The 14,974-nt window shown below is 40.5% G+C and overlaps 1 protein-coding gene across 6 annotated transcripts in view; it reads left to right on the top strand.

The window, feature by feature from the left end:
* The window catches only part of ARHGAP24 (Rho GTPase activating protein 24), a 229,565-nt gene that overhangs the window by 200,140 nt on the left and 14,451 nt on the right, over positions 1-14,974 (top strand). For all 6 annotated transcript variants that reach the window (XM_075090342.1, XM_075090347.1, XM_075090346.1 and 3 more), the window contains one exon: positions 7,881-8,088. In XM_075090342.1, coding sequence (XP_074946443.1) covers positions 7,881-8,088 — 208 coding nt within the window. The remainder of the gene's footprint in view (positions 1-7,880; positions 8,089-14,974) is intronic.

The raw sequence follows: 14,974 nt of genomic DNA on the forward strand, positions 1-14,974 counted from the left end.
CGTGGTGTTCTGCTTTGCTAGTGAAGCCATGGCTTCTGAGAAGTCAACAGGGCTGTGTGTGCAGGGGCAGATGAGAGCACTGAAACAAAAGGCATTAAGCAATGCAGATGCCAACATTCTACGAATTATTTATTTACTTCTTTGTTCATTCGTTTGTAGCTGGCAAGCTGATACTGTCTCCTCTACATAATAGCCCACGAATGGGCTGCCTGAATGAGCTGGCTTGAGACAAGATTATTGCAGAGCCTCTGAGCAAAAATCAGTGAGATCAGTGGGGGAATCAGCCCTGTGATGCTCTGAGTCACCTATTTGTCTGGCAGAACATCAGGGGAAAGAGTTTGGGTTTGCATTTTGTCTGTCTGTGTGGGAGGAGGAGGGAGAAGAGAGGGAGCAAAGCAACATGATAAATGTGTATCTGTGCAGAAGACTTAAGTCCCTGGATTCAGAGATTTCTGATGAAGTGTAGCCCTACAATGCACTGTCTTGCTGCAAGTGCTGCATTGCCACTTCATCCTGCTGCCCTGCAGCCTGCATTTTCCTTTCCACCTGCTGCATAGAGATGTTTAAAGCCAGTTTTATTCTGCATTGCACATACTGCTGTTGAAGCAGAGCATGGCAGTACTGGGGGAGGAAGGCAAAGAGGAGGCTGGCTTTCAAATATGTCAGCTGGAAGGGAAACACATGTCTGAGAAAGAGACATGACAAGTGATGATAAGGTGCCATGATGCTTGGGAGGGGTGGGGAGAAGCTACCTTTATGATGAGGACAAAAACTTTGCGTGGGGAAGAGGAGAACATTGGTGCTGCCTTAAAAACTATGCTGGACAGAGAAATCCAAGTGAGAGGGCTAAACTGTCATGTTGTTCTGAAGTGTGAGAAATGATCTTATACAGGGCTTCTACAAACACAATCATCTTTATCTCCTGCTCCTCCCTAAACTGTTCCTTCAGGCTGCCATTTGCAAGACCATGCAGCAATTTGCTCACAAGACTTGGTAGTGAGGTAGTGGGGTCACTGCTTTTGAGGGTTGTGTGCACAGGCAGTCAGAGGCAATGCCTTGAAATGAGGGATCATGACCAATGAAGGACTCACTGCAGAACTACAGCAGAGATCACCTATCATCTGCAGCTGAGATAGCATTGAAAGCTGTTTTCAGGCCAGCATTTCCCTTGGTTGCTGGAGTTCAGGCCTGGAGACTGGCCAGGAGGACATGGATGTGTCTGCATGAAGTGTGCTAGTGCATTTCAAGGTGTTGGTGTGAATTAGAGCTGTCTGTGCCCCGTTTATATGCTTAACTATTTGAGAAATGTTTGGAAGTTGAATAAAGGATTAACTGATAATTTTGTAGACAGCTGTCTGTGCCTGGGGTGCAGCCTTTAGCTGCTCCAAGAAGAGCTTCAGCTATTGATTCTTTCCCTGTACATTCTGACACAGAAATTCTTCATGGCTAAAACTCTAGGTGAAGCTGCAGCACTTTGGGCAGAGGACAGCATAATGGAGGCCATGCTGCTAATTTACTTTCTTCTACATATCATTTGTTTCAGTTGCTTTCTTATACATGTTTACTGTCAAGAGTGTTGTCACAAGGCCCTAGATCAGAGCTGTAGAACGCTGGGTGCACATGTTTAACTAGGTCCATGTCCCACTGAAGTCAACAGAAAGATGAACATGAACTGGAATTTCAGTCAAGCCTTTACTATGGTTGCACGGGCAAATTAGGCTAACTACACTTGTCTTATTAATCAGTATACTGAATTCTTATAACTTCATTTGCAGATTGTATACCTAAGTATAAAAAAAGGCAAAACTTCTGCAAACCTAGCCTGCACTTGCATAAAGCAGATCAGTTAGTTCTAAGCTGTGCAATACGATGGAGAAAATAAAATTAGCAGAGAAAACCATTAGGTAGTCACTGGAGGAAATACAAGAGATTACATTATATTTAGGCGGAGATACATTGTCATCTTCACTGATGAGGGTATAGAACCCTTCCTGGAAATCCAGATGAAAGCTGCATTGTTATAGGCACCAAAAAATTGTCAGACCTATTTGGAGGTCATGTCACAGGAGAAGTCAGTGCTCAGAGGGCAGCATCTGAACAGAGATAGAGCCAACCATCCTTAAAATCCAATTTAGAGAAGATGCTCTCTGTTTAAGTACCACCACAGGAACCTCCTGAGAGCACATGCAGGGTAAGTGGGGAAAGCAATAACTGAGGGTAACTTTGCTGGCACAAAGTAGTGGTGAGAACATTGAATAACTTGGTGAATTTGGGTGAGCAGAGCTTTGGAGGAGGAGGTGGCATTGGCCATGGCCAGAGAAATGGTGCAGGCCCTGATGTGATCAACTGTGATAAGTTCCTGCTGACATTTTTAAACCTGCGTCCCCTCCTTTCCAGCCTGTAGCTCATTCTGCTCTTATTACAGAGTTGTTTTTTCTAAGCAGCAACCCTCTGGTGTGCAGCTGTACTAAACTCCAGGGCAGGACTTTATCCTATCTTACCTACTGCTGGTATCACACTGACTGTGGGGTAGGAAAAGGCACAAAGGAGAGAAAATGAGACAGGTGGGAACAAAATTCTGCTACCACTCTTTTTGTTGGTATTTTTCCTCTCCTGTACATTACAAAATTCTGTAGAGAAGAAAATACTCCCTGCCTTTGTTCCACTCAAAACAGCACTTATTGCTGGAGAACACCGGAGCAGAAAGGTGAAAATAAATCATACTTTAAAACTCCATATTAAGTGTTATGTGGCCATGACATCCAATTCTGTGTGTTATTTCAGGACCTTTGTTCCCAGCCCTGCTGTTGAAAGCCATTCACCTGATCTGTTATTTTCACTGTCAATGAATTACTGATGTAGAATTGAGAGCTGCTTAAAATTCTCATCCAGATCTAAGCTGAGATCAGTTCCTTTGACCTTAACTGACTTTTTCTGATCAGTGAAGCCCATAGCCTCAGAACTTGTTTTAGAAGGGCAGAGAGCCTCTGCTGCACATTGAGATAACAAATGTACAGGCGTGGGTACTTTGTTGAAAGCATCAACCCTCTTTGCTTCATGCTGTCTGAAAATTATCATCTGAATTGCTGAGGGGTGGCTTGGGAAAGGCAGAAACTTTCTGACTCACTGAGTGCATGTGCTGTGGTAGAGCTAGAGTGGCAGTTTGGCTTTTTCAAGCTATTCTTTATAGAGCAAGGAGACAAAACTGCTGCTTAGATAGTTCTCCTTTTTTCTTATTGAATCAAAAGCTTGGAGTCAATAGGCTTGAGATGTGACCCCTGCCTGTGTCCAGTAGCTAAGGAAATAATCAAGTAATAGTGTTCTTAGATTTTAAAAACATACTCTTAAGTGTGAATATGTACCATTGAAAATACCACAGTGCTTTCACAACTCTCGAGTAGCCATACGCAGAATTTGGATATAGCACTGTAGTGACTTTCATAAGCATTATGGGTATCTGTTAGGCTTGGAAATGCAGTTTCTCAAAATGTTTACAAAACTTCTGTCACGGGAATGTTCTAGTTAATGAATAACTGCTCAGCATGCCCTTTACTAGCATGTGATTTTCCTCTTTGATGTTATGCATGATCTTGGTTTAACTGGATATAGCTTTAAAGACCTATAAGAGCCTCTCTGGAAAAGTAGTTCTGCTGATTAAATCTAATGACTGTTCAGAACTGGAATCCTGTACATTTCCCTGCCTTCCTCCAGCTGTGGGGAAGCCAAGCTGTGCCATTCTGAACGTCAAGGTTTCCTGTTGGTTTTGTTTGTTTGTTTCCCCTCTGGCACCCTGTCTCAAGGATAAACCAAGCCACAGGTCAGCACTTGTGCATCTGTGCACTTCTGGATTTTAGAGACATTAAGATTTGTGAGGAGAACTTGGGTTTGGATTACAACAGGAGTTATGAGAGCTCTTTTCTATCTTCTTCTCCACGCAGGTGTTCTTGTTTAGTTACTGTAGTGGAAATTTACTTTTTAAAAACAGCATGTGAAATTATCTCTGTGGTTTGGGTTATTTTGTAGTCTCTGTAACTTGGACTGTCTTTTCCCTGCTTCTCTGTAAAGGAGATGCTAGTAGTTACCAGGTACAGTTGATAGTGTTCGCCGTTGTCTGCCTCTGCCAACCACTAAGGTAACTGTATGTTTGCAACACAATTCTTCACAGCGTTGCCTTTGCTTCATAATAGTCAACATCTATAATAAGCTATTAATCTGCAATATCTCTGTAGTAGTTAGTTGCAACATAAGAGGGGATAAAAGCATTAGAAAGGGACAGTGGAAGAAGGTGCACCTTACAGGGCAATGATAATAGCTTTTATTCCAAAGCAGTGAAAGACCCAGCAGACACCAGAAAGATGATGAACAAGGTAAAAGTTATGACAACATGATGTGGAAGCAGAAGTGTCATGTTTCTGCCACTTCTGCCCCTGGCAACAGAGTACTTTTCCATAAGGTATCAGCAAGTCAATATTTATGCAGGCTTATCATGACTGATTTCTTTCATGGCCAAGCGCTGCCTGGTCCAGTGTTCTGCATTGGTTAGGGAGCCAAGTCTCTGAGTGTTTATCTGACATGTGAGGATGGTGGGGCATACAACTACCCCTCTGGCCATGAAGTATGTATGCAGTCAGAGTCGATGCAAGTGTGTTCTGAGGATTGTGTAGGATCTGAACGTGGTCTGTCAAATCCGAGACAACTGCTGTAGTTGCTTCTATCTCTTCTTTAGGCATTCCTAGCTATGTGTATTTTTTGGAGTCTCTATAAAAGTCCCTTAATTTGCAATGTACTTTATTGCAGTCAGTAGTAGAAACAAGGGACCAGAACCAGGAAATTTTAGGCTCTGATTTGGATTAATTTTTGTCTTTTCTGACACTGGTTACCTCTCCATCATATCAGGTTTTATTTTTCCTCAGATATAGGGGGTTTTTAAGGTTTTCTTCATTCAGTACCTGTATTTGCTGCTATAATAGAGAACCAAGTTTGTCATATTCATTTAATATATGTCACCTTTTGTAAGTGAATCACTCATTACTTTCTGTTTGTCTTAAAAAGTACTGTTTGACACTTGTTACAGACATATTAATGCTTTATGGTTGCCACCTGTTTTCAGTACATTTTGTGTTGTGGTGCATCAACAATTTATAATACTATAGAAACAGTTTTTGCTCCCACTTTGCAAAAAACCTTATTCTGATTTTATTCATTATCTATTAAACATGATTTGAAAGCCAATTCTAAAATGAAGGGGGGAGGGGAGGGGAAAGGCAGCATCCCCCAAAAATGTATTAATAGAAATGGAAAGCTTATTCATACTAATTGTACTGTCAATGGGTATGAGTTGTAATTGTACCTCATATAATTAGAATATCCTATCTTATACTGATTAATTTTGTTTGAAAAGAGGTAAAAACTCTTGTGTTTAAAACAAAGAGATCTCATGGGCTCTTGAAGGGAAGTTCAGACTGTATGTTCATAGGACAAACTGGAGTAGGACGGCCAAGTCTTACACCTAAGAAGGAATAACCCCAAGGAAACAGCTCTGCAGAAAGCACCTGGGTGCCCAGGGGGACAGTAAGCTGGGCATGAGCCAGCAGTGGACCTGGCAGCAAGGAAGGTTTGACAGCAGTCTGGGCAGTTTCAGCAGGAATGGAGACAGCAGAGGGAGGGAAGTAATTAACCCCCTCTGCTCAGCACTTTTAGACCATATTCCAAATATTGTGTCCATTAAAAAAAAAAAAAAGGTGGGGTAGTGGGGAGGTAAAACTGGAGGGAGTTGAGTAGAGGGCCACCAAGATGCTTGGGAGCTAGAACACACACCCTTTGAGGAGAGGCAGAGGAAGTGGGGCTGGTTCAGCCAGGAGAAGGGACAGTTTTGGGGGCACTGAACAGCAGCCTTCTTGTGTATTAGGAAAGACTTTGAAATCCCCAAACTCCCATAATCACACAGATTCCCTAACTGACTTTCAGTGGGCCTTCCTCCTTAATTCCACTACTTTCAGAAGGAGGGTCTAGAAAATGGAGGGACTTGATGATTTCCTCTGTGTTGACCAGCAGCAACCCCTAAATCAGACAAATACAAGAGACACAAATTCATATAATACTCCTGCCATCCCCATAGGCAGTTTGGAGGAGGTTATGAAGGTATGTAAGAATTAAGAAAACATACTTTAACTCCTCTGCCAGCATGAAGAGGCTGCTTTTTGCGACTTTGCAGACACCAAATATTCCACATCAGTCAGTATTCTTCTAAGCTTGACTCTGAAATTTCAAAAATTCCTTCTTTAATTGCTAATTGTTGGGTTTGGAGTTTTGTACAACATGAAAAAAGTGAGCTAATAAACAGTGACTGTGTGACATTCAGTCCTGTTACCCACTGCTGTTATTGGCATCCACAAGTGCGGGTACCATAGAAATCACAAAATATGCTGCTCTGCATCTCAGAATAGTTTCTGGATGTCTTAGCTGAACATCAGTTACTCTCTCTGGTTATTTCCTGTGCTACAGTAAAAATAATTGCACTTAAATACAAACCCCAGACCTTCAGTATGGGTGACTGACAGCTTGCTACCCACATACAATAACACCCTGGAGCATATGCAAATCAACTTTCCCCCTACAACTGAGATGTGAGTTATCTTTCTTTTGTTGGAGGAAAAATGTACACATTGAAAGTTACCCTGAAGGATGCTTCAATCTGAATGCTACTTTAGCTTGTGCTTACTTGTTCATGTAATTGTAATCTATGGATGAATGAACTTTTTGGGCCAAAAGCAAAAGCTGACTAGCTCAACTTTGGGCTTTCTTTAGAAAAAGCAATCCAAAACAACTCTGTTCTCCTTGTTGAATACTTTTAAACCAGTAGGAACTTTCTACTCATTAAAGGGCACAATTTGACTTACTGCTTACCTATAGTGTAGGTAATTGGAAAAGGAGTCTTCAAAGCATAGGTAGTTATTTGGTCTTTAGTTTCTGATCATGACTGCCTAGAACTATTCATTGTCTTGCTATATACAGAAATTGAATTGCCTCGCTTCAGCCTCAATATTATTCAACAAAAGGCGGTCTCAAGAGAGAGCTTCCATCATAGATGACATGCCTGAACACTATCGTGATGCTGTGTATGATGGCTGGCTCTGCAGTTTGAAAGGGAGACGCAAAATAAGTTATGAAGAGTAGCTGTCTTTCCAGTGGTAGTGATGATATCCACAGATCAGAGTTTAAGTTAATTCTGTCAAAAATACCTCCATATTCTTCTGAGGTTAAATTCGAATGCAGGTTTCCTGCAGTTCATCTGACATATTTCACCTTTCATGTCAGGAGGTTTTTTTCATACACAAAATTTATTGTTGCTAAAGCAGACAGTAATAATGCAATTGGTAATACATCATAGGAATGGTCTTTGTTTATGTGGGAAAACTTTATTAATAATTTGGTTTAGTAGGAACAAAAGCCTGAGTTATATATACAAATCTTTTGCCCTCCATGTGTAAAGGTAATGTTTATATGCTATTGAAACTAATACAGGAAATACTTTTTTTTTTAATAGATAAAAGAAGATGGAGATGTGTATCACTTTTAAATCAGAAATTTTGTGATGGAAAATCCTATCTGTAGCATTTCTGTGTTTTCTGTGCTTATGGTCTGAAAAATCAGTATTTTACTTTAAGTAATGTTTTTTAACATTGTTGTAAAATATGTCAGTGTTGTATTTCCATGAGAATATCAAAGATGAAATTGAGCATTTTATTCTCAAGAAAGGAGTAGGTTAATTTTCTGTACATTTAAATTACCTGTAAATTGCATGGGTTGTAATAGAAGACACAGCCTCCTCAAATGTTTTTATGAATCTCAACCAAGTCACATGTCTCTCTTTCATGCAGGTATTTTTGGCCAGAAACTGGAAGACACTGTCCGATATGAAAAGCGATATGGGAACCGCCTGGCTCCTATGTTGGTGGAACAGTGCGTGGATTTTATCCGACAGCGGGGGCTAAAGGAAGAAGGCCTTTTTCGACTGCCTGGGCAGGCTAATCTTGTCAAGGAGTTACAGGATGCATTTGACTGTGGAGAGAAGCCTTCTTTTGACAGGTAAAATCCTCCAGCTGTCCCCCACTCCCCGAAACCTAGACAGGACGTGATCTGCTGCACTGGCTGACCCACGGTGCTGTAAAACATGTGGCAGCAACAGATAGAATGGCATGTTTTTGTAAGTTTTTTCTGTGTGTTTCCCATTATCACTCTAAAATGTCTTCTTTTTTTTCTGACTTTGATGTCTGATTTCAAAGCATTTCTGGAGAATTTCCACTTGTGAAAAGCTGGTTACAAAAAGTATTGCTAATGGTTTCCTTAATAAAAAATATCTGGATTGCCTTGATCTGAGTATCATAGGAAATACAGTGGTGATGCTGGCATTTAGTCAGTTCCACAAAGGAAGAATTTATCTTACCACCAATTTCAATACGTTCTGTTACCTATAAAACAGACTGGAAAGGAAGTCTACTTTTATGTATTTCTTTAAAATGTTGAGCCTTTGGTCTTAAAATAAAAGCTGCTGACCATAATAACAAACCTATGTACTTTTGAGGGTCCAGGTCCAATTTGTATTCACATGTGTATACAGTTTTGCAAAGCTAATGAGAATTTTCTGGGCCAAGGAGAACCCAGTCCTGTTCACACAGCTGTGTATGACTTCTGTCTTTTGTAACATTAATTTTTTGTGCAAGTTCAGCTGTCCGCCTATAACACTGATAGCTGTAGTCACATATTCAGAGTGTGCAATCAGAGAAACGGAACCAGTCGATTATGAATGCCACAGAGCCTTTTTAACTCTAATTAGAATTAATACAATGGTAACGAAACTCCAAGAGACTGTTGAACAGTGGATGTCCTCAGTGTGTGCCTAAGTGACATCCATAACACACCTCCAAAATGGAATCGGGATACTTCGCTCCCATTGAGTGTCTAATGTGTATTTGGAGGAAGAGGCAAGTTACATTTATTTTGTGGGACCTTGGAATGATAGCAATGCAAGTAACAGGAAGGAAAGCATAGCTTGATCAAAAACATGCCATGATATGAACCTGATTGCTGGAAATCATTTACCTCCCTCCCTTCCCTATTCCTATGAAGTGAGCAAATTTGTTATGCATGAAGGTATGTGTATCACACGCACGGAAGGCAGACATCTGTAATGCTGTTTTATCTCCAACAGTTTCCTCAGTCCTGACCCTCACTTTAAGAAACGTCAAGAATTTATAATGCTCTGGAAAAGAAAAGTGAATTGTCTTCCTATGAGGTTTATTAGTTTCTCCTCAAAAGATGAGAGTTAGGATAATTGACCAGAAAATAGCTTTAAGAAGCCAGAGAACTGTGGGAAGTGACGGTGTTAGCTGATAAATGTTTGTAGCATACTCACTGACTGTTCAAATACTGTGAAACTTATTTTAAAATGGTAAAGAAGCATCCACTGGGTACGTTTTCATTACTTGGGTATTAAGATAAATATTATCTCTATTATCTCTACTCTGCCCTAGTGAGACCACATTTGGAGTACTGTATCCAGTTTTGGGCCCCCCAGTTCAAGAAGGACAGGGAACTGCTCAAGCAAGTCCAGGGGAGAGCTACCAAGATGATCAGGGGACTGGAGCATCTCCAGTCTTTTTTATGAGGAAAGGCTGAGAGACTTGGGTTTGTTCAGCCTGGAGAAGAAAAGACTGAGGGGGGATCTTACCAATACTTACAAATATCTAAAGAGCTGGTGTCACGAGGGTGGGGACAGACTCTGTTCAGTGGTGCCCAATGACAGGACAAGGGGCAATGGGCACAAGTTGGAACACAGGAAGTTCCACCTGAATATGAAGAAAAATTTCTTTCCTGTGAGTGTGACAGAGCAATGGAACAGGCTGCCCAGGGAGGCTGTGGAGTCTCCTTCCCTGGAGACACTCAAAACCCGCCTGGACGTGGTCCTGTGCCCCCTGCCCTAGGTGTGCCTGCTCAAGCAGGGGTGCTGGATGAGTGTGATTCTGTGATCTCCAGCAGTCCCTTCCAACCCCTATCATTCTGTGATTACTGGTCATGTCTCTGGCACAACCTCTACCAGAGATACAAGTAGGCGAATGGCAGAAACAAAAGGTTATTATTTCCATGCCTGTAAGCCAAATAATTGTGGAGGAAATGCTTAAGAAAACAAGCCACCCACCAAACTCCAGGAAGATGATGTACTGAACACCCCACTGTGAGGTACAACTTGAAAGAGGTGTACAAGTACTATGCATTCAAAACAAATGAGACCAGGGCTCAGCTACATACGTTGGTTTTTTTTTTTTGCAAGGTTATCTAGCAACATCTGTAGCACACACTAGTGAGCCCCAGGATCAGGTACGCTAGGCTGAGCTTTAGCAGATGAAATGGAGGAGAGATTTTTACATGCAACTGCTGTGAAGAAGGCACATGATCTCTACTATAGCAATTAGAAACATCAGCAGGAGTTGTCTATAAATCACTGGTCCTGCAGTTCTGCTTCTGATGCTGAGAATTTATAGGACATTGACCTTGTATGTCCACATGTCTCATTGTGAAGGGTACTTTTTCTGTTTACTTTTTCACATTTGAGTCTGGAGAGGTGTGATTTAGGTGTAGGAATTGTCCAGAAGTAGGCAAACACAAATTCTGTTCTGATCTCTGCCGCTGTTTCCACTGGACATCTACTTTTTTCCTCCAACCTTTTGTTCCATTTATAAACTTCCGAGGTGAAGTTCATTTCACAGTGTTTACAGAGTGCCTATGTGATTACCTTGTTTTGGAGTAACTTTTCATTCTCCAGGTTTGATGCAACCTGTTTGGCAGGTTGAGCTCTTGGAAAGTGGCCACAATATGAAAAATTGCTGTAGAGAAAAGAGAAAAATATGTATGTTAGGGGTCCATGCTTGCTTTCTCTCATGAACCTCCTGATCCACTGTTTTTAATCTGTAATTCTATGCTATTATTAGTCAAAAGTCCGGTGGTGCAAAATCTGCCTAGGTTATGTTTATTTATTAACATTTTGCTTATTCTTATACATCAATAATAGTAAAGATTTTTGCAGTTAGAGCTGAGCTGGTGGCTTTCTTGATGGGGCATGAAACCCAATGGAATCCAGGTCATGCTTCCATAGCAGTGCTGGCCCACCAGCTCTGACTGGGAGAAAGACTAGCTGCTCTCATCAGTGTTGGAACTAATACAAAGAACTGATGTTTGAGGAGTTTGCCGGTTTTTCATACTGACATTTTTTCTGTGTATAAGTGCACATAAGTCAAAGACTTTGAAATGTGTGTGTAGGTTTGTGTTTACGTTTGTGTGAGAAATTATTAAGTAATCCTTCTCTTTATGTTTTCTTAGCTAATTCAGTAAAATACATAACTTGTAGAATTAAAAGCAAAAACAAAGGTAAGATTGTACAGCCATGATTAGTACTCCTTTAAAATGGCATCTCTGTTTTAAGATGGTTGCACCATCTTAAAACACCTTACAGCTGTTGGGAGATGGAGTTCAAAGGCACAGATCTGCTTTTTTGCCCAGAGTTCAGCTGCTGTCCACGGTTCTTTGGAGACCCTGCCCTTCTCCCCTCTTGTGTTCCTATCCATACCCCTTTGGCAAAGAAGACAGTAGAACGAATGCAAGCAGAAGAAATGTGGCAAATTTGAAAGAAGTAGTAAAATAGCTTTGCCCAAAAGAAAATGCAGCCATGTTTTGAAACATACAACATGTTTAATAAATGGTAGCTCTCACATGAGTTAGCAGTTCTATACTGAAGTCAGTTACAAAAACGCAGAGTGGATCCAGGACAAGTTGGAAGTGGCAAAAACCTTCATGTATTAATTTGATTTTGATCTTATAGTTGGATAAGTTGTCACTGAAGAATCATGAGCTATATGTATGAGAATGGAACCGGTATTGGAAATTTCTCAAACTCATAGAATGAGAAAAGCCGGTATCTGATCTGAAACATCCAACACCCTGGCCTCCCTACTATGAAAACTGGAACATCAGCATTTCTCATAGTCTTGGAAAGGGGAAGTGCAGCTGCTGCAACTGAAAACTGCTGAGGCCTTTTGTGTGAAGGAAAAAAAAAACCCTGAAAATTGTATGTGAGTTTAAAAACAAAAATCAATAAATACCGCACTCCCTCTGTATGTATCTGCATATATTATGAAATCTGCTTTAAGGAACTAACAGTGTAATTAGGCAGTTGCTCATGCTTGCTACTATTTGAAATATCCTTGGTATTTCCAGTACAGCTCCACCTCTGTGTAAAACTGCCTCCTCTGGGGAATCCATTTTGCTTGTCCTTGGGGTATTTGCTTCTCTCTGCTTGTGTGGCTTATATTTTAAATTTAAAGTCCCTCAGCTCCTTTACAAATCATACATTTGTAATGATACAAAGTGGATTATGACTAGTTGTTCCATAAAATTAGCATAGTGATTATGGCGCTGCACAAGGAAAATAACCTAAGGGTTTGTTCTCCAATTTTGGATTTCTCTCTGTGTGTTACCTCTTTCCATCTATTGTTCATCACAATTACAACCAGATGACAAGACAGTTAAGATTGCTCAGGGAGAAGAAAATATTTGAAATGTCACTGAAACAAATATTAATACTTATATGATTGATTGATGCGTGTGGCTTGGATTTTCATAACTCCTATCACTGACGTGTATAGTCCAGTAGTTCAGAAGAGCTTAAATTTATATAGCTCACCTGCCTGAGTTTGCGTGTATGCACAAGAGAGAAGGAAAGCACGTAAATGCATATTTAGCAAAACAAAATCCCTATTACATTCTCTCATAGGTATGGATTCATCTAAAGAAGAATGTAGTACATTATAGGACAAACCATTACTTACTGCTCTAGTCACCATTGCAATCAGTTGAGAAAAGGGTATGTAAGTGTCAGTACTTGATAGCTGGCAAATGCTTACTATTATTTACTGGAGCCAAATAATCCAGAATGTAGAACGGGTATGTTACTGTGCATTTAATCGCTGGGATTGTTGAAGCAAACTAAGACAACGATGAGGATGGTACTAATGTAATATCCTCCAGGTGAGAAGGACCACATGCACAATTGTTATGCCCCTCCAGAGACAAAGAATGTTTTAAAATTTTGGTGAATGCAAGAAATTGGACCTGTCTCAGTGGGGCTGCAGTCTGTACTGGCACTGTACACACTGCAACTAGACATTGACTTGGAAATCACTGGTTATGAAAATTGTTCTTTTATTTTCCAAATACAAGCCTGTACATAAGAATTTTTTTGTTATAGAAGCAGATATTTCCCCACAAGGAAGGGGCTTTATTCCTTTCCTAGTGGGAAAGTGCAGTAATCCCTAAACAAAACATTTTTATGTGAAACGTAGTCTTTACTAGAAAGCTGGTTCCTGCCAAACACAAATGGCCTCAGGCCTGTGAAAATTCCTGTTCGTTTCTGCCTGTTCCAGGCTTCATTCCCTGACCCTTGCAGTCTGCTCATCAGTTACACCTCTGGAGCTACTTCTACCTCCTTTCTAATTCCAGCTCTCTTTCTAACCAGCTAGCAGAAATAACCTCTGCAGATGGCACAACTTAAAGACATAGTCTAACAATTAAATACACGTTTGGAGACACATTTCTAGCATGATGCAAGGGTCAATAAATCAGTTTAATTGGTGTCCTGCTCTAGGATAGTGTGATTTTATTATTGGCAGTGAATGAACATTTGTAGTTGCTTCATAAGAATTTCAGTTTCAGAAATGGATTTGGTATGTCAGCTGTGATTTAAAAAAAAAAAAAAAGGCAGCCAGGTATTTCACTTGCTAATGACAAATGGTTTCTTAGATGGCCATGGTCACCTTTAAGAAAGGATGACACTTCGTCATCCTTGATGTGGAAGGTCTGAGAGTATGCTTTTTAAAGCACCCTTACCTAGGGTTGCAAGATTTGTGGCTTTCTCTTCCAGTAAACAAGAACAGGTAGTTTATTTGTGGTGGTTTTCCATGTTTTATATATACTTGCAATCCCTGCAAAATCTTGCAGGAAATTAACAGCCTTTCTGAACAACCTATCAAAAGATAAAATACTTTAGTGGCATATTCACTGAAGCTGGTTGATTTTTTTTTCCTGATGGGAACCCATCTATTTCTTAGGCCTCTGCCCACCTTACTTGAAAGCACTTGTGTCTCTTTTTAAGGATCTATACTTTTCTAAGTAATTTTTAATATCCTTCCATAGAGTTTGTCTTTTCATTTGTCTGTCCTAAATTGCTGTCTTTGTTGCTGCTCTTAAAGCATCACCCTCGAACCTGAATGAATTGGCTGCTGTTAAAATTACTGAAGTTGATGTCTAACTTGGAAATAGAGTCTGTCAATCTTCAGGATTCCTTGTGGTGCTTACTCCCCTGAAGGTGTCCCTGGAAAGTGGCATGGATTGTAAAAATCACAAGCACAAGGACAAAGGAGCAGAATATGTGTTTGGTTTTATCCCTGGCTAAACAGGGAAAGAATTGAGATCAGTGTTAACTTAAAGTAAAGCAAGACTCTTGTGGCAGCAAGGAGAGGAGGACAGGGGTTAAAATGGTAAATGCTTTCATATATGTTTCACAAATTGTAGGCAGAATTTCAGCTGGTACTTAGTATTTCAGCTGGCATGACACTGCTTGTACTAGATATGCATTATATAGGAAAATGACAGAGTGAGTAATGGTTTGAAGATACCTATACAGGGGAACAAAAATCACGTAGGACATTCAACGAGTTATGTTATGCATTTGACCTGACCTTTGCATTACTAGACCAAAGCCTGACTCCCAAAATCTGTTGAACTACTCCTGATTCATCGTAACATTACTGAACACAGGCTTTGCCCTCCTAGCTTCTGGGTACTGGCTTCTCAGCAGTAACAATGCTCTGATTCTCTCTACACATAATTATGTACATTTGTAATATCGCCCTGATGTTGCTTA

This window comes from Phalacrocorax aristotelis, chromosome 4 (genome assembly GCF_949628215.1).
Source record: "Phalacrocorax aristotelis chromosome 4, bGulAri2.1, whole genome shotgun sequence".
Classification (NCBI taxonomy): Eukaryota; Metazoa; Chordata; class Aves; order Suliformes; family Phalacrocoracidae; genus Phalacrocorax; species Phalacrocorax aristotelis.